We start from the raw sequence: 21,124 nt of genomic DNA, 5'->3' as shown, positions 1-21,124 counted from the left end.
CAAAAGGTAGTTGATCTGTGAGAAAGAAGGTGCCATGGACAGCTGATACCTGCTCTGGAATAAAAAGCCCTGCTAGTAAAAGATTTCTGGGTGAATTTTTATCAGATTAGTGCTTTTGTGCAACTCCGGTTTTGATATGTCCAAAAATAGTATATTGCTGAACCACAGACAGGCTTCTGAAACCAAAGACTTTCAGTAGAGCCTTTGTGTAGAACATTTGCTTACTACTGTACCAGTACCAGGTATGAACTCAATGGAGCAGCTGTTAGTATCCTGCACTTAGAGGTAAGAGTAACCTGAGTTTTAAAGAAAGCCCTGTGTCTAGACCACTGGGAAACAGCAACAATTTTAAAGGATGTATTTTCTCAGAGATAGGAGAAATGCTAGTAATTTGGGTTATTTGAAAAGCTAAATAAAGAATATAAAGTAAGCTGATGCCAGTTTGCTTACAGTTTACTGTAAAAATTGAACTGTAAGTTCAATTACTGAATTAGTTACTTTTGAATCCCTTAGTGAGTAATACCTCATTTGCTCTCTAACAGCATTTTAGTTTGAATTATGAAAACGCACGAGTAGACTAGAAAATGGCCCCATATCAGACCTTGGCATCTGAGGAGCTCTTGGCTGACAGCTGTGCAAAACGCTGTATGTATGCCACAAAGTGATCCTGGCTTTTGGTTGTGTGGTCCTTTTTTATTATTCAAGCTGGTGGTTCTACCTCTAAACTTTAGAAACTATTTCCCACCTCATAACCACAATACTAAAAATGTTACAAAGTGACCATATCTGTAGCTGCTTTACCCAGGATTGCATTGGAAGGTGTGGTATTTGAAAGGCAGATGCTGTTTTCTTCTTTTTGACACTGAGATCTGGCCATTCGACACCCAGATCATTGGCATTTTCTGTCTGTTGAGAAAGTTAATTGGTAGTCAACCAGAGGCAATAATCTGAGTGAAAATCTGTGCTTTGTTACTGCCAGTGGAGGAGGTGAGTGAAAGCAGAGATCACAGAATCACTAGGTTGGAAAGGACCTTCAAGATCATCAAGTCCAACCATTAATCCAGCGCCACCATGCCCCCTAAACCATGTCCTGAAGCGCCACATCCACACGTTTTTTGAACGCTTCCAGAGATGGGACTCCACCACCTCCCTGGGCAGCCTGTTCCAATGCCTGACCAGATGTACCACATTTGTACCTCACAGCTGGTATTTCACTCAATTTTTTTAAAGGACTCAAAACTGCAACTACCTGAATATTTGAAAGGCAAAGTATACTGGCACCACTGCTTTAATCTACAACAGTTTTAGGAAAGAAATAAATGGGTTAAATTTTGCTTCCAGTAACACCAGTGTAAAGTAGGGTAATTCTGTTTGATAGTGTTATGCAGAGAAACACACACATTTAAAGGAAGCTAGCTTACAAAATGGCAGCAGGATGTGCCTACTGGCAAAACCTTGGAAGCCAAATTGCAGATGCCATGTGCAGATACTATTCATCTACATTTTTCTTCCCAAACCACTACGGTACATGAAATACATCAGTTAAATTCAGACAGAGAGTAAAAGTGACAAACAGTGAAAAGACTGGATGTGTGCTGATACCTACACCATTACTGAGTAAGTTTAATGCATGCTGGGGCAACTTATCCTTGATTACTGCTAAAAGAGCCTTAAACATTCTCATATTTTAGTACTGCAAAATCACTTGGGCATGCAAATAAGTATGGATATAAAGCTATAGATTGGCTGGTGGGAAAACACCACCACAGCTGCAAAATAACTACTTATCAGTCAAAATCTGACTCCCTGGAAAGGCTAAATTCCTCTCTTGGTCAGGGAAAGAGCAGAGGACTGGTACACTTTTCTTACATTCTACCAGATCTGCAAAGGTTCCATTTGTATGTGAATCTTTTAAATGACCGTGAGAAAAAGGCAGCCTGAGGTCAGTACTACAGTGGCAGTCAGGACATGGTTCCCTCGCTGGGAAGGATACTGCATTTTACACAGTCTACTTGCCCTAAGCAGCTTGGTGATGATATGAAGTGAACTGGGTGACACAAACTCCATTCAAATCCGCAGTATTTTCACTTTTCAAGTGACAATCAGAATAATGACATTTATAGAAGTTCTTAGATCTAATTGTCAAGTTCACACTAGTAGCTTTTTGTAATCTGTGCAAAGAAAAAAAATATTATTCTGAAGGTAGATATTACTCTAGAGAGTCATATCTTGGCTAAACTGAATTAAGATAAAAGTTATTTACAATTATGCATCTAACTAGTGGCTTTTTTCCCTTGGATAACTAATATCACATGGAACGGATTATCCTTCTCTTTGAACATGATATAGGGAGTGTTGACCGACTTAAGGTGTTAAGTTGCAAAAACTTAAAGGTTGTGGGTATTCTGTAGGGTAGCATGGAAGCTGAAACTAGCTGATGAAGTGCATTACTAGCAAAAAGTCCTTCAAGAAAAATGAGCAACAGCTTGAAAAAAAGCTAACCTCCAGATATTGTACCCTGTTTCTCCACTCTTCTTGAGAGAAAAAGCTAGCAGCAATGATAATATATCAGTTCATCTAGGGTAAAAACAAGAAGCACAGACACAAAAATATCATTATTATCATTCACTGTAAGATCTTTATAGAATTTACATTAATCTGTATCCAATAGGTTCCTGAAAGCAGCTGAACTAGTTCATTCCTCTGAAGTCCTTGGCAATGCCCCATGCATTCACCAGTCTTTGAATTAAAAAAAAAAAAAAAAAAAGGTTTTCCTCAACTGACTTTTCTTTTGGCCTATGGCTTACAATTCTCTTTTGCCTACTCCCAAAGCCCAGACTTTTCATGATAGTTCAAAAAACTCTTTCTATTGAACACCCTGAAAATATCAGTTAAAGCCCATTTAATCTTTTCTTCAAGCAAAAGGAATTGCAGCGTCCACTCTCCATGAATTAAGCATCCTTGGTGCCTAATCCAGCCAAATCTTACCTATGCAGGAGGTGTGGTAATTGCTTTATGGGAATTCTTCTCAAAAGCAACTCAACCCCTAGGCACATGGCCTGACTGCAGTGTTTTCTTGCCTTCCTACAGGCTCACCATTTTCTGCTGTTTGACATCCTGAATATCAGGGTTTTTTTCTTTGCTCGACTGTAACTTTCTATTCTTTTTAGCTTTTGGTGGCAGGGTTTCAGCTTGGTTTCTCTTCTGCTGTTTCAAAACATTCTTATTTGAAACTGGGCAAACTTGCTGACACGTAACTTTTCTGGATCTTTGAAGATTATTTTTCCAGGATTTGTGTTCATGAACTCTGCTTATTTTAGTTTGTCCTTTTAACACCAGTTGTACATGCTGCAGCTCGCAGTTCAACCCTTGTATTCTGTCTCAATATATGCATAAATGTCAGTGATTTCTAATTCAGAAGTGTACAGGCCAAGGGCTGAATTTCTGTAATGGAGCTAGCAAGGAGAAATTGGAATTAATTTGCATATAATTAATAGTTATTCAGTGTGACCCAGTCTGGGTAAACACTAGCATTACCAAACAGTAACATAATCCTGACAAGCAACTATTTTAAGTTCAGATGAGTTCAATTTTGTGCCATAAATTTGAGAAATGAATCATTTTCTTAAATCATCCCTGACACTTTAACACAGACAGGTCATTTGTATGAGATGTTTGAAGCTGATTTCAAATATTTGCTATCCATCACTGGAGAACATCTGATCTAAGCATACAAAATCCAGTTGCACATGTCAGCAAAGTGAGATTTTCCTCCCCCGCAACTGTAAGGGCAATTTTCTCAGTAGCTGTAGTGGTTGTTTCCTTTGGCATGACTTCCAAAAGATTTTCTCTCACCAGCAGTGTAAATTTGCTCTGCCTTCTGTCCTTTACTTCTCACTATCTTAACCAAACCCTCTTCAGTTGAACCTGATGGTCCTGCAGTTAACTGACTATCTTGCAGCAAAGGACATCTGCTGGGTCCTATCACAGTTTTGGTAGCCAGAGAAACAGTTTTTGTGTAGGACTCAGTTAAGGAGTAGCATCTGAGGTTTGATCTTAGGCACATTCCTGATCTAGTATTAAAATGTGTGTCATTTTAAGCTTATGACCACAGTAAACATTTTATAAATTTAGTCTACTCACTTTCCACACTGGACAAACATCCAGAAATACTTTGGCAGAAATGTGCTCCAGAGAGTCAGCAGCTTCATGTGACCTAAGAAATGTTGGACAATACAGCTTCTAGCCTACTGACAAAGCTGTATTTCAGCACATACCCCATCTTACTAGATCAAATAACCAAGCATTATGGTTCAATTTCCTGCTGTTGAAACTTCCCTCCTTGTGCACAGCTGCCATTTTCTAAGCAGATATTAAGCAGTACTTGACCTGGAAAAGCTGCTACAGAAAAGCAATAACTACTTTGGCACCTCAGGCAGCAGTGACAGATGCATTAGTCAAAGACAGAAGATAGATGATATCAAGAAAAGTAAGAAAATGGAAGGCAACAGAAGAAAAATATTGGTGCAACCCTTTGATATCAATAGCAGACACTCACATGTGCTTCATGTCATAATTTGCTATGAAATCAACACTTACAGGATATATTATTGCAAAATCGCTTCTTCTGACAGCTTATTCAGGAAATGCACTAGTTTTCTTTTGGGGAACTGCAATACTGTGATGGATTCCCCATTGCTAAAAAACTGCTATTGTATATTTCAGCCATGGGCTTAAAAGTATACGTCATATTCTGTAATTTGAAGAACTTGGTCAATAAAGATCATTAAACAACAACAATAGATGAGCCAAAGCTGGGGGTGGTGCAGCACTAAGAAACCATACACACAGAATTTTATTAGACATTGGACTTCCTATAAACTTTTTAGTAACTTCTTTTTCCCTTTGCCTTTATTATTAAATAAATTGTACAGTAGTTGCACATTGTTTAATGCTATTTGTACAAATCCTCTTTGTATTTGGTGTCACCGAGCATCTGGTAACACAAACTTCACAAGGCATCAATAAGGACAGATGCTTTACTACATACTGTCTTTTGGGGTCCATCACAAAATCTGTCACAGGAGCTAGTAGCATTTGTACTTTGCTCCTGTACTTCGTATTTTGTTTTTCATCTTTTCTTTTTGTGTGTGGCATGTTTGATTCCAGAGATGTCCTGGAGTCAGCATGTATGCCACCAGAGCCAATATTGAATAGCAGAGAGTAGATTTATCTGTGAATTAAGAAGTTTGGATTCTCTCTGCACACCGAAGAAAAACTACTTGTTACAAACAGAAGCTGGTGAGAAGCCAGAAGCAAAAACTGCATCCAAAGTGTACAGAAGTGAATATTTTGCATCAGGTGTCACATCTGGAAAACCATCTGCATATGAGAAAAACCATCCTCTTCGTGCTAGTACTTTTCAATTCACTTAGGAAAAGCTTAACTGTTACAGATTACAGTGGTGAATAAAATGGAGGGGATTTTGAAAGGTCTTCCTGTGAGTTCTGCTGAGTGTGTTTGAAAGGCTGTATCCTGCTCTTGGTATTTTACCGTTGGCCTTAACCAGAAGATAACATATATTATCCCCCTAAAGACTATGTAGTGGGTGTTAGTCCTCTGCTGCCAGATAATACAAAGTTAATATAATAGTGTCAAGGGCCTATGAAGCTCGTTTGATTAACATGCATGTACCTGAAGCAGAAGACATTCAACAATTCACAAGTAAAAATAAAGACTGTTTATCAATAGCTTATAAATGACTTCAATTCTCAGGTATCTCATGTCATCCTTTGTCATGTGCAAATTCTCCAAACAGCAAGTGTGGGAAATGGTAATTAATGATGGGCCATAATTATCTTTCTTTATAACACTGTAAAAGGGCTGCAACATCCCCTTTTTTGGCACAAAGAATATTTTTATTATTTCATACTGTCCTTGACAGTTAGGTAGCTAGTATGATTATTTTACTAATCATCACTGCAACAAATAGTCATTGACTATATATCTGAACTAGTGAATATCACATCTGTATGAGAATGGAGCTCATTTAGTGGTGAATGATATTATGTTCATACCAAATATCCCAGTTGTGGAAAATGTGTGCACTGAATCGAAGTTTGCTGAGGAGCAAAACAAGGCCCATGACAAATCCAGAAACTTAAGGTTAAGTTACTTAAGTAACAAGCTTCTGTGACTGTTTTATGTACTATTATTAATGTACTGACATAAGATTGAGCTTAGCTTTGTCTTTTGTTGAGGATTTTGGTGTGTGTGGCACTGTACAGAGAGTAAATGCTGTCAATTTTCCCTAACACATTACAGGCTGAAAAACAGAATTTATGTGTAATAAAAGCTTAATTCTGCACACTGTTGGAAAGAAAAAAAGCAAGCGTAATGTTGTCAGAGAAATGCTGGTTACATGGACAGAAGATTATATTACTGTGTCCACACACAGAGTAATTTCTGCATCTCTCTATAAAAACAACATAGGTGTTATGATGTCCTGCCCATTCTCCTCTACCGTGACATCCTCATTCCCTGGTACTCTTCCACATTTGCCCTAACCATTCAGCAATATGAAAAAAATGAGATATGCTGGCTGACTTTTAAGTGGACCGTACGTTGTTATATGGCATTATCAGTTCCTGTCTAAGCAGCTACTTTGACTGAGAGTCCAGCTTCTCAGTTCCTTTCCCTGGAGCAGAGTCTTCAGAGTGCACAGAGGAGCTGGACTTGACTTACAAGCAGTTCTGAAAACTTCAGCAGTGACCAACCATTTGATGAGCTGTCTGGGGTATGTCCACTTGATATTTTGCAGACAACGGGGACCTCACTCTGATTGCTGTCTGTAGTACAGCACTGAGCCCAAACCAGCGTATGGTATCTCTCCTCAGCATACATTAACTCAAGAAACAAAACCAATTTAGTCATGTTCTACACAACATCTGGGTAAGTCAAGCATAGGTCAACAAGCTCGTACCTGCTCATAATCCCCAGACAAAAGTTAAAAATACAAACAGGCAGGGGATGAAATTAAACAGAGAGAATTGCAAGGCAGTATGTTTAAGTGATTATTATCAAATAAAAAAGTGCCTACAATGGAAGAACTGGGAAAGAAAATTACTTTAATAAAGAAGGATTGGAGTCTGTGGATCACAAACTGAATAACAAACTGTTGCAAAAATGGGCATGTGTATGCAAGAATATGGCTTGTAAGCAGCAATTTTTCCTTTCTCTCATCAGTCTGAACAGTTTGGGCAGTAAGCTGGAGTTACAGATGTTTAGATGAATTGGAAACAGCCTACAGGAGAGTAAGAATGTGACTCGAATATCTGGAAAACATGAAAGGCTAAGTGAATTGGGACTGTTTAGCCTAAAAAGAAAGGATGATGAAGCCACACAGTAACAACCATCATCTGTAAGATGCTGTTGCCAGTAGAAGGGAGTCAGGTTACACGATTGGAAAAACTTTTTAAAAATAAAGATAGAGAAGCCCTGGGCTGCCTGCAGGTCATGTAGCCTTCATTCTTGGAGTGTTTTAATAACTGGTTATCCAAATATTTGTTGGGAGTGATATAAAGATCCTGCCTAGGCAGTAGAGGATGTGCTACGTGTCACTTCAAGGTCACCTTGAGCTCTGTGATTTTATGAAGGGCAGACAGAACAAGTCTGCAAAATACATCTCATACTAAATGTAGCCTCTCAATTTCACTGGAGAAGGATCACTCATTCATTTACTCGAACGTGCTTTGGAAGATCCCTACAACTACCTGTAATGTTCACTCAACCTATTAGGAAAAAAGCAGAATTAACTCTGGAAAACACTTAAAATGGGGAATTTCTTTAAATAGTATGATTCTGAAAGACCACAAAGGTATAGCCAACATACTACAGCTTCAAAGAAAGGTGAACTTCATCAGAAAGTTACTGCAACACATGACTTGTTCACTCTCAGATAAACATAGAATTAAAAATAAAACCAGAAAGAGAAGTCAAGCTTACTGCTTCACCAGTTTTCCCAAGGTTTCCTTGGTCTCCTTGTTCTCCCTGTTAAATGTAGAAAACAGATGATGCAGTTCATTACAAAAGTAATGTCTTTCATATGTGTATATTGAAGTCCTCTATTTTCCTAGGAGGCTTTTATTTTCTAAATTACAATTCCCTATTAAAACTTTAAAGGCTAAAATTAATCAACCAGCAAAAATTTAATTTTGTCAGTAGCTAATTTTGATTTTGTAAAAAGATGTAAGCGCTGTCCTAATGTATTTAAGGACTTGCCCACAAAAATGAAAACTATGTGTTAAGGGTTCACTAAATACATTAAGTCAGCAAATACTATAAATGAATGATTTTATTTTTATTTACATCTTCCTTTTTGCAAATTACCTTCATTATTTCACAATTGCTTCAAAAGTGTGCACACTATTGATAACTTTAATTTTGTTATGAAATATTAGGAAAATTGACATTTGAATGACATCCTAACAAACTTCTCCCCCAAAAGCTTGGAACCAGCATTAAGTATTAGATTAATTAATTCTGTTCTTAATAACGCTGCAAGTCCAGAACATTTTGCTATGTATTTTACACGTGGAAGCTGAGTGTATATGCACTATTTATTATCTGGCTATGACTATAATCTCAGTGCCCTGATGAACAGTGATTTGAGTACTGTTTACTCAGATTGCTACTCAGCACTGAGAAATCTGCTGCCACAAGCTCCTCTTTCAAACTGCAGCACTTCATCTCACGCCTCCTCACACCCCCGAAGTCTTGCCAGTGCAGGAACTGCCCTGGGCCCCTTATTGCTCCCAGACCCAGCCACCCTCACATCCCCAGGCAGTTAGATGTCATTTTAGCAGGTGCTGTCTTTGCTCACACATCTCTGTCTCCTAGAGTTGCATCATTTTTTTCTTTTCCAAAATGGGATCTTGCAAGAAAGCAGAATCACCAGTATGATATACATTTATATTATGTGGAAGCATGTGTACTCATATCCTTTCACTGGCATGCCACTGTATATAGCAGTGTATAATTGTATACAGCTGACACTCCAAACATTTTATTTCATACATAAAACCATCACTTACCTTTAAACCTTCCAGTCCAGGATCACCTACATAACCTTTCTGTCCTGGTTTTCCCTAAAATAATGATTAGAATATTGTAAATATTTTATTTTTAAAAGATAATTTCATCCCAATCCCTTTATTTATCGAAATATGTGCACTCAAAAATGTACGTTTTAGTAAATATTTAATACTAGCTTTTGAAGCTAGTGTATTTATAAACCCACATTTTAAAATATACTGTGGACTATTATGGCAAATACTAGCACAGTAATCAGAATCTGTACTAACTCTCACAGCAGTTAACATGGAGGAAAAACAGACACAATCCAAGAATCAAACACATTTCAAAATTTGACTTTAAAAAACATATTAAGATGACAAAGAAAACGCAAGGTCATGTTCTCTCCTGGCTAATTCCAGCAGAACAGGGACTCACACTAGCAATTTGATGTTTAGGCTTCAGGCACTAGTGTCATAACTGTCCTTCCTCAACCAGACAAAATCAGCTCAAATACTCTCTCCTCTTTGTTCATCAAATTGATTATTTTAAGCCTCATCTCTCTCCACTAGCATTTTGCTGCTGATAGACCTTGTTGTTATGATACTCAGTTAATACCATGTTGTTACCTGGAAGAAATACAGCAACATCAATCAGAGCAGGCGGCCATGAAGTGATGAGATCTTTGAAGCATTTTATAAAATACATCCCTCCCTCTGTTGTCACTCGCACAGACCCACAAAAGCATAAAACCCAGAATGCTCTTCTCCTGAATTTTCAATTAGATATTTATAACTTAGTTATGTCTCACTTTTAGGAGCTCGTTTTCCCTCCAGGTATACTTTACTTCCTCTACAACATAAAACATGGCCTAACCATTTGGTTATCTGAACAGTATTGCCCTGCCTAGACAAACTTTCCCCATCTGCTCTGAGGCAAGGACTCTAGCCCAAAAATAAAGGTCCCATGGACTGGATCAGGCTCTTGAGCAAGTTGCTAGAGATCACTGAAGCTTGACAACTGGATAAAGAAAATGAATTCAACATTTTAATGATTCAGTAACAAAAAGATGCAGATTTCTGCTAAAAGGAAATTATCAGCTCTTGTTCCAGCAAACTGAAAAATTGCAATCACCGGACTCTGTAATGAGAGTTTTCCTTTTCACATCGGCTGTCCTGAGACAAGAACAACTACAGCAACAGATAACAAACAGGTTTCTTAAAAAGAGATGTGATTTTTCCATTTTGCTCCTTTGCTCTGGCTGCTCTGCGCCTGTGTTTCAGAGCACAATGTGTGTGTTAGTTTCTGGGCATCTAAGAAATTCTCTATATGGCTTAAAATAATATTGTCTTAGTAGGTTCCATAACTTCTCATATATTAATCCTTTTTATCTCTCTCGTTCTCTCTCTACCTGCCTGAGTGATTTCATTCTGACCTACAAGTTCCAACTAATACCACTGTTTTAGGAACAGACTTTTGGTTTTGCCAATGAATTAAAACATGGCACATCCAGGAATGCAGAGAGAAAAGATCGTGAAGAGAAGTTCTGAGAAATCCAGATAAAGCAAGCCATGCCTTTCCACAAGGCTTAGCAAGAAACAAGTGATGGACTTCTGCAGGTTACTACATGCTGTTTAACTGCTTTGCTGCAAAGAACCTTAAGGTCTTTCTAGGAGCAAGACTGTAACATAAAAATGTTTTAAACAAAATTCATTGAAAGAAAACTAGTGGCCACTATTAACTACCTTAATAATTTTAGTCCTATCAGAAGTGAATTGGAGTTACAACTTGTAAAGGTTTCTTGGATGCAGTACCCCAGCCACATACTAGCTGCAAAGGACACACAACAGAAGCAAGTTGATCAGAAAATGGAACAAGTGGATTTAACTGTTAAAGCAATTTGAAACATACAGATTTGGCTTTAAACAGAAATGCAATACAGCTGTAAATTGCACATCAAGGAAAAGCCACTGACAGAACGTTAAACTAGGGATGGCTGCCTTTCTGCTTGCAAACCCCTGAGAAAATTAGTCTTCCTTTGGGATTATTCTGCCCTGAAAATGTTGGTTTCCTAAAATATTAGCTGGAAGTTCTGCCCTTTCCTTTTAGGAAGTAGCAACCATCTGTGCTTCCTTTCACCTCACAATGGCTTGATACAGGTGTGTGTATTTTAATATGAATCTCTCTCACTATCACTCTATTCCCATGCCTCCACAAGCTCCTCACATGCCTTCAGCCTACAGCAAGACATATACCACCTTCAGAAAACACTGCACTGTGGGAGTGGGGCAGCTTTGAAAGCACTTTCCTCTGTCTTCAGGAGGAACTGCTCACCTTATGACTATATGTATACCAGCTTTTGTTTTGTACAGGGATCTCAAAAAGCAATCAACTCACAACAATTCCTTTTTACACTCTGGTTTAAAACAACCTCCCCCCATTAGAGGCATTTTCTGCTCCAACAGTGAAGATACAAGAACATAATAAAATGCACCATTGCCTGCACTGAGCTGAGCTGCTCTGACAGTTACAGTGTTAATATTTAGATAGCCTTTGAGAAAGAATTAACTGAGAGGAAACCGAATAAACACAGTCACTTCTTTAATGCGGCATCTACTGTAATTTCACAGGACAAATAAAGAAATACTAAAAAAAAAAAAATCAGCTTTTTTAATTTAGAAGGATTAATTTAAGAGAATGTAAGTATTTGACTTTGGAATAGAATGGGTACGAAGGTTTGGAAAGGAAAGAAAAAAAAAATCAAATGGTGTGATCAGATTCAGCTCAAAAACCTCTTCCTAAATTCAAACAGGTTGAGCTCTGTGGAACCTCAGATATATCCTGAGTAAGCAGGGAAGCATCCTTAGTTTTGGCTCCAGTTCTTCTAGACATTTGGGAATTCTTTTCCAAAGTGGGACCTGGTAACTGGAGTGCAGGTTCATATTCATCTTCTGTTCCAGTAGAGGATGATGTATTTTGCTAGCAGCATTGTTCAGGTGGGACCCAGGGGTTCTTAGTCTCATGCACGTTTTTTAAAACAAATGTTAGAAACAAGTGCAGGAGGTGGTGGGGAGGAGAAAAACGAGGCAAAAATTTATGGCTGCCTGCTTGGTGCTTGCCTAAACCTGAACTGAGGGCTGAACACTTTTACCTGAAAACTACACAGTAGAAGAGATGAGGAATTCCAGAAGCAGTAGAAACATGCTCTGTTACTGTCCAAGAGAAAAGTAGAACAGTTTAATAAATAATCAAAGGTCTACCATGTATCAACCTACAAGGAAAATGGAAATAAAGCCTATATAATTAGAACAAATGTGAAATTTTAATCAAGCAAGCATAATTTAAAGAGACAGATGTGTTCAGCAGCTTAGTGACTCAGTCCTGCTAAACTATAACAGATTTAACAACTTCATGATTGGGACTTTCTCTCTCTCTTCAATGTAATCACACAGTCTATGTTCCAAACGGGAGTGAGGAAGCAAGGACAAGCAGAGATGGGAACAGAGTTCAGAGCAGCAGTGCTAATAAGTTGGCCTGGAGCTGTGAAACAGCTGGAGCCAACAGAAGCAGTAGAATCCAGGCAAGAGCAGATGGGCCTCAAGACAAAAGGAAAAAACAGCCAAGGCCCCCCACCAAGCAAAATTCCCATTTCCCCTACCTCTCATTTCAGGAGGGGATACTAGCCAGCAAGCCACTCAAAGATGTCTGGAGACATGCTGGGGCCCACCTCAGATCCACACACTCTTCTCTGAACAACTTGTTGAGACAGAAGCCAGGAAGCCATAAGACAGGCCAATGGTGTGCACATTTCCCATTGAGAGAAATCAAAACCAAAATAATTCAGGTCAAACTGACCCAGAATAGATTAAAAATAATCCAGTTTGCTAGGTTACACAGAATTTTTTCCTCTTGGGTCACTTTGACACCAGCTGATAATGGCCTGTGCATGCCCAGTGATGCAGAGAACGTGAAGGTAGGCGTCTCATTGCCCATGAGTCACCCACTGCAGCATCTTCTTTTCCAATTGCCACAGCACAACATGGGAGATGCTGTCCAGCCATGAAGACCTGTCCAAGGAGGAGACTCAAAAATGCAGCCAAAATAAAAATTTCCATGAGGCTTTTGGCTGAATCTCAGGCAGATTAAACTGAATATTGAACTGAGTCACAAAGTGCTTTGAAATTCTGTTCAATTTTTTGCATGTTTTCCTCAGCTAAAAAAAGAGGGGGGTTTGGGTTTTGGTTTTTTTAACATCTAATCCATGTGGCAAATAAGCATTTTAATATTACTTCTAACTGAAAGAAAATTCCCAGCTTTGACTAGCTAATAAACAGGAAAAATGACATAGAACTATATCCACTCTAGAACCAGGAAACAATGGGAAAGGCTTTCCCAAGTTCATGCAAGAAATGGGAAGTCATCCAAAATGAAGACCAAGCCAGTGATTACCACACACAAGCAAATCAAGTAAAGGCAGAAGATCATACTGCTTTCAACAAACTTAGTGACACTCCCACAGTCCCTAGTGCAGGCTAGTATTCATTTTTAGCTTAGAATTTTTCTAAAAGTAAGCTTCAAGTTCACTAAAATACTCTTAGACACTAGTACATCTTTATAACTAACAAAATCTGTTGTTAGTTTTAAACTTTTATCTTTTAAAAAATGTCAGCACAAACAGCATTGTGACACTCCAGCTTTACTGTCTTCAACAACTGTCTACCAGATCAGTTTGAAAATTATTTCTTAAAGCATCAGTCCTTTATATTTCTCCTTGTGAGATGAGTCTCATGGTGGGTTCTTCCCCAATTTAAATATTTTGATATATCAGCTGGTTCAGTCCCTAGAAAGTGCATCATGGTTTTACCCATCTCAGAGGAACACCCCATAAGCAGTCTGTTACTGACTCTTTCCTTTTCAAAAAATTTATTTTGAGCACCACGGCTGTGATTTCCTTTCAAATCCTACATATGGATAACCATTTGTCCTCTCCCAGCTCTCCTTTGAGCATGTGCTGAGGGAAGACACATATTTACGCAGGAGATGCCATTTTAACAGTCACTTCTCACAGTAAATTTACCTTTTAAAGCAGTACTTCTGCTGAAAAATAGTCTGCCCTAACAACATTACTTGTACTTACTCTTGGGCCGACTCCTCCAACAGGTCCAACTGGTCCTACTTCTCCCTAAAAGAAATCAGGACTTCAATATTCTTGATGCTAAGTCCAGCATTAAGCTATACTATCAGTATACCGAGCATTATAGCAGTATTTTCACAACTTGAAGAGGGGATAGACAGAGGAATTATGGGTCAACCTCTGTCTGCCCTGCAGTTACTCTCTTCTAGCAACATTTGATACTTCATGACTATAAAAGCAGTAGGAACATTCCTGCTTTTCTCCTCCATGTTGCTATGGCACAGCCACTAAGTTAGCCAAGCCATTTTTCCAGGATTTATCATTGTCTTTTCTCAGGGATGGAAGGAGGTTGGGGTCAAGCTTGTCAGGTGTGTAAGAGAAGAAATGAGACACTGTGCCTGTGTTGTGCAGTGCACTGATATAATTATGCATGATGGGGAACTGCAGGGTTAACTCTTCAGCATTCATTCATTACAGTTATATTAAAGCATGGATTTGTATCAATGCCATGCCAGGATGTCATGCTGTGATCATTTTATGGTTCACTGATCCTCCTCAATACGGAAGATTTTCTTCAGCTTTTGGAGGATGTGGTACACAACCTTTTCAATTACAAGTGATAGAAAACAGAGGCGTTAAGAAATCCTATCTGCAGCTTCCTGGCTTTAACTAAACAGATCATTTTGACACTGTTAGCTTTTACTCACTCAATACCTGTCATGGAAGCCCATCATTAAGCTACTTAAAAGTCTAGAGTTATATCCTCAGAATCACCGATTAAATTATTTCTAATATTAATTACTTTTAGCCTAAGAGACATGAGTTTTTGTTTTTATGATGACGAATTAAGAATACTCAATAAATTTGTAAGACAAAAAGCTGCCTTCCTCCCTTTCAATTAATAGGGGTCTAACTGCTCACTTAAGTATATCTAGGATACTGTAATTAAATTGATATATGGTTTCTATCTCCATACCACCACCCCCATCTTCCCAGTTTAACTAAAAGAACCACATCCGACCCTGGACGCATACTATCTGTGATTCCACCAAAGTAACTGAAATAAACCATGTAGAGGATGCACAGCCCAGTAAGGCTGCTGAAACCTCTTTGCAACTCATGCCAACATGCAAAAGAAACTTGAAATTTTCCTTGACATCACCATAAGCACCTAACCACTGTTGTCTAACCCTCTTATGCCTCACAACTTTTTCTTTTAAACATAATCTCTTGATTGGATAGTTTTTCCATCTTACCTCAACTCCTTTGGGTCCTTGTGGCCCTGGAGGCCCTCGGTCACCCAGAAGTCCCTAAATATCCAAACAAACACAGTGAGAACTTATGTCAGCGAACAACCAGCTTGGTCTAGTTTCTCCCTTCTTACAAATCTCAACAAAAATGCAAAACAGAGGAAGCAGACCTCATTTCTTACCATTGTTCTTAGGATTTCCCTTAGGAAGCCAGGAGAAGATGCAGCAGAATTTTAATATCTGGTGGAAAACTGTGTATCTTACAAATTTCTACTACATAAATTTTTCTGAAGCTTTTTTCTTTTATCTTTTTGAAAAGGGAATAAGAAAATATTGGCGCTCACAAAAGAACAATTCCTCTTTTTTGAATACATAAAGCACACCATCATATTAAGATTAAAGCAGAACCCATGTAACTCTTATAGAACTTTTATGTAGGTAGTCTTTAGCCTAAAATGTGATGACATCATTGCAATGAAAATGAACTACAAAGTGAATTTAAACTGCAGCTTGTCCAAAATGCCTTGTGATTTTCAGCTCTTACTTTTCTGTCAGTATTATAATCAGTTTTCCAGAGATAAAACACCTTATCCTCTACCAACTCTGAGTTCTCATGACTGCTCACACCAACATTTTCAAAACTTTGTTAAAATGACTTCACAGCTAGCAGCGTGTCAAAAATCTCGGTCATCCCAATTACAATGGTAATAATTGGGAAAAGCACTTGACCTGGCGTAGGACAAAAAAAATAATCTGTGTAAACATATTATTAATGTTCTGGGAAAGTTAAGCTTAACAATATCAGATAAAGCAAGAAGAACAAAGAAACTGCCATTTAGGAGAGATACGATTAGCCTCTGAAGAAAGCAATGGTGGGAAAGTTCCAAGCGTAAGCCTTATTAATTGCTTACTAATGAAGCTGAAGTCTAGACAGAAGGTGCAGGCATTGGTCCAGTAACAGTTTACTTAGCACGCAAAGTAAAATGGAACAGAAAAGAGAACAGGCCACCTCAAGGTACTGTCACAAAAGTGACAGGAGGGCTTTTAGTAGCACTACATAAGTAATAATAATTACCTAAGCAATGTTCCCATGTAGTTAGTCACCAAAATTTTTCATTGACAGAACTGTTGTTTCATTCTAACAGCAAAGCTTGTTAAGAGATACAAGCTTTCAGTATGGTGTAATTGCACAGTGGAAATGTTAGCAACACTGCTACTGTACACACCCTTCCACTGCACTTAAATGGATGTGGGAAAAAGTCCCAGACTGCAAAATGAATATTAAGACTAAATTAAATTTCTATCTCCCCTTTGAGGTTTCAGGCAACAAACAGAAAATGAAGGTAGTCATTAGACATGTGCTAAAGTATCTGGAAAAAATTGGGGGAGTCAGCAAATGGGGGTATTCTGTATTTCACATACATAACTTCCCAGTTGACCACCCCTTCCAGAAGTGGTGAAACTCCTAATAGCCACTTCTATTAAATGTGTTATCCAAACAAACATAAATGAGCAGGGGAAGGAAGTTCTCGACTACTACCATGGTGCAACACACACTGCTGGAAAGACTACAGTTGTAGTCAGCATATTCTGACCATCTTTTTCTCTCACTTTTCTTGGTTACAGAGCATAAATGCTTGCAAGAATAACATAGGAAACTAAACTATTTCAGAACTTCTTAAAAACATTTTTATTTCCTTTTTTTAAAATGTAAGTGTGCCTTTTTTTTTTAATAAGTGGTAGATCAAGATCAAACACTTTCTAAAATACTGTTTCCAAGCTGAGTAATGTGCTGTAGACCAAATTACATAATGAATCCTTTGAACATTATTTTAGAGAGGTCAGATTTGCTGATTACTGCAATAATTTAGGGAAAATTGACAATCCAGAACTTCTACTGGTATTTAGAGATGGCTGATCACATTCAGAGCTTAAAATCTCCAGCCAGAGGCTGAATTTCTCCTATGCCAACTACAAAAAAAATGAAAGCTTACCCTGCTTTCTTGGCTTTTAAAATGGGTATTGCTTCTGAGGAAGCATAAACAAAAACATGAGGAAAAGAGCAGCACAGTGAGAACAGTTTTCTAAAAATAAAAGCTGGAAGAAATTTTTTAAAACTGCAGTCAACACAAGACAGCTGGGAATCCCAAAAGCCAAACATTTCCAGTGTTATGCAGCCCTTATTCCCGTGGTACTAGGAGCAGGGTAAGAATTTTTCCAGTTGGGTAATCTTCCTTCTCAGATGTAAGCCATGAATTCTCCCTGATTAGGACAGGCTAAGTTTTTTTCCCCCTAAGACCAAATGTACTGGAGACCACTGAATATTGTTCAGCTATATAATTTCTGTATCAAAGGAATACAGAGTCTTAAACTTTGTAGGCTACCTTTAGTACTTTTTTGCTGGAATCCGTGAAAAGGCAATAGATCAGTAATATATAATATATAATAAAGTATTTGGATATAACGTGGAATAATATGATCTCAGTGAAGAAACTGGACAGCAGGGATTAGATCTCAGTTACATAATTCATGTATCAGCTTGGAGGATTAAATCTGATCTGCAGTTCAAGAACTGTTGTACTTCTCCCATTTCCCCTAGACACAGTTGGGCATCAAAACGTCTTTTTAAGTGCCCTGGTAATTCAGAAACACAGAAGCAACTGCCACTGCAATGGTCAGATAAACTGATTCATATGTGGCTGCTAACATTATACATACATCTATACACACAATTTAGCAGAGCAATAAATCAGAACTAAAGAAAAAAATCTACATCCGTCTCTGGAAATGTATTTTAACTTCTCCTCAATTTGCTGTATCAGATAATGAGTTCTCAGCCTTCCTAGTAAATCCATGTCTGGGCTATTTTGGGACAAGGCCTTTGACACAGCTGAAAGATATGAGATGCTGAAGAGATTGGCTATGGCTTTGGCAACTGGATTATTTCAGATGATGATTAACTTTGGCATGGAAGGATTGTTACAGTCTTCCAGGTACAAATAAGACTGTTTCTTTAAACTTTTTGCTGCTCCCTGTCTTACGTTTTCTTGAGTAATTTGCCACAGAATTTCACAACTCTGTTGATGGGAAATCTTGTAATTTCCACCTCTGTTTATTCATGGACAACTTGTATGTTTTGTCCTTGGACCAGTGACATCATTGGTCTTGCACAGTTCTTTTGCCCTACCAATTTCAGCCCTCTGGTTTACTTAGAAAGTTCAAAAAGGCCCTTCATTTTGGTAGGATAAATAAAGTGCCTCTCAGAATACACTCATTCAAGTATCCTTTTCTGCATCTAGTCCCACTTGATTGAGTCCTTCTAGAATACAAATGCCCAGAACTGTGTGTACTATGTAGATGAAGTCTTCTTGTGCTTTGTGCATTGCTGCATGTGTTCTAGAATTTCACTTAATTTCTAACTGTCTTATTGTGTTTTTATTTCAGAGAGATCTAGCAGTAGCTTTCCCTCTTGACAGGTGCGAAGCTCTAAGTTTACAGTAGGATTTATTGTTTCAGTCTCTGCATGCATCAGTCTGAAGTAATGGAAGTGGGATGAATTAGTACAAAGTACAGGTTTTAAGATTATCTAAGATGCTCAACTTTGTTTCATATACAAACTTCATTCCAGCATGCTTGTGCCTATTTATCAGTGAAAAAACAATGTAAGAATAGTCTCATATTATTCAATGATCTTCCTCTGGGTTAATTTCTGAGCCACCTGCACTTTTTGTACTTGTGTCTACCTTTTCCATTTTAAACAAAAATTTCCCATATGTGCTTTTATCCAAAGCTTCATTGAAAACTCTATGCATGTCAATTATTGACTAAGCTTGGTCTAAAATATTAGACTACTAAAGAACAGAAGCTAAAGTAATCTGACAGTCATTTTTTTGTAGATAAATTTTATCCATTATTATGTATATTATTTTATCCATTATTTAATCTGGTGTGTGAATTCTATCAGTTTTTCCATATCTTTAGCTACTATTTCTTTCAAAATTTGTTTTAAAAATTTTGTATTACTCAGGTGAGACTATAGAGATCTGCATGCATTTTATATTTAAATATAAGTGAAATATATGCTACTTTCTAGCTATGTAGTGTTTTCTCCAGATTTCCTTGCCTTAACTTGCCATTACATGCTTCCATCTAACAGAGTAATTACCCTCATAACTGCGTGGACAGCATTAAACATTAGATTAACTTTCTCATATAAATATCTGAGGTGAAACATCTGTATTTTGAGAGTAAGATTATCTTCTCATAATGCCAGTGTCCATCTCTCAGAGCTTTTCTTCAGAGATTTATACTGTTTATGGTTATTATGAATAAGTTTTCATATAGTCTTACCTTAGGACCTTCAGGGCCATTTAATCCAGGTACACCAATATCTCCTGGAAAACCCTAAAGAATTTATACAGACAAATGATTTACAGCATAGGAATGTTTCCAGTGTACTTGTTTTGATTCTGTTCATTCATTTAACAAACCTGAATCACAGAAACAAGAAATAAATTTGTTCTACCATTGCCAAAATGTCAAAATCCATTAAGTTTCCTTGAAAGGACTTGGATAAGTGACATATATTAGGCAGCTTTCATTAAACTCAATTTAGCAGATGTCAGTATGGGTTTCATTTATCTTAGCATAAGACTTTTTATCCACTAAGCAACATTTGAAATTAAACTATTGGATTGATCTTGATGCACAAAAAAACCCCCACAAAGCAGCCAGCACCAGATCCTGTACTCATGAATTCACCTATTTTTAAAAAAAAGCTTAGAGATCAGCTGAAGCTCTTTAATCCTTGGCCGCACTTTAAGGACGAGATCACTGCAAGATTAAGAAAAGGGTAGAAAGCCTTTTGCCTCCAAATCAGCAGGTACTAATCCAGGTCTAGTTGGCAGTAACTGAAGGTCACCAGCATGTAGCATTATTCAGAATATGCCTTTGTGAAATGGTGTGTGGTATAGGTCCAGCTGTTGGTAACGAAAAAATAAATATGCAAAGGAAGTGAATGTAGGATAAAGTAAAGCATTGGTAATTGACTCTTTAGTTAGCACAGGGCTCATTCAGTCACCTACCAAGATGGTATTTGATTTTGTTATTTTTGTAAACTTCAAAATGTCACTACATCTTGCCTATCCGAAAAAAGAAATATTGCTACTGAAAAGTTCTTCCTCTGAGTAAAATATTTATTACTACATCCGTGCACATCCATTGCCTAACACTAGTAAAAACAAGTTTCCTTCTTCCTTAAGAGAAAATCATTGCCAATTAAAAATTACACGTATCACTCTTTGCATGCATAATTTTCCAGTAATGGAAATGAAAGCATCACACACATTCTGAACAACTTAAAGAACATCTCAAAGAACTTCCAGCATGAAACTCTCTCTGGCACCCTTCCATACTAATGCAGGCTAATACATGTCATCATTAAAGCTTCAAGAGCCACTTTTTAGGTTCTCTAAGCAGGAAAAAGGTATTAAAAAAAATTACCTCACTAGGTGGACCATACTTTATTCTTCCACAACAGCTGAGTTTCAAATACAGCTAATAACCATTTCTAATGATTATTCCAAATTAGCTGAGATTAATCACAAAAAACCTTACCAGAGAGGTAAAGAGAAATCATACTAAAGCAAGAGGTTTACAAGAAAATATT

At 37.7% G+C, this 21,124-nt stretch overlaps 1 protein-coding gene across 1 annotated transcript in view; it reads right to left on the bottom strand.

Annotated features, from left to right (window-relative positions):
• Window positions 1-21,124, bottom strand: part of COL24A1 (collagen type XXIV alpha 1 chain) — a gene marked incomplete at its 5' end in the record, with an annotated part of 145,751 nt that overhangs the window by 56,067 nt on the left and 68,560 nt on the right. The window contains 5 exons of the mRNA XM_082003176.1: window positions 8,005-8,049; window positions 9,093-9,146; window positions 14,210-14,254; window positions 15,463-15,516; window positions 19,807-19,860. Coding sequence (XP_081859302.1) covers window positions 8,005-8,049; window positions 9,093-9,146; window positions 14,210-14,254; window positions 15,463-15,516; window positions 19,807-19,860 — 252 coding nt within the window. The remainder of the gene's footprint in view (window positions 1-8,004; window positions 8,050-9,092; window positions 9,147-14,209; window positions 14,255-15,462; window positions 15,517-19,806; window positions 19,861-21,124) is intronic.

The sequence above is a fragment of the Phaethon aethereus genome (genome assembly GCF_964289735.1).
Source record: "Phaethon aethereus genome assembly, chromosome: 8".
Classification (NCBI taxonomy): domain Eukaryota; kingdom Metazoa; phylum Chordata; class Aves; order Phaethontiformes; family Phaethontidae; genus Phaethon; species Phaethon aethereus.
The sequence above is the reverse complement of the archived record's forward strand: the minus strand, read 5'-3'. Positions and strand labels throughout refer to the sequence as shown.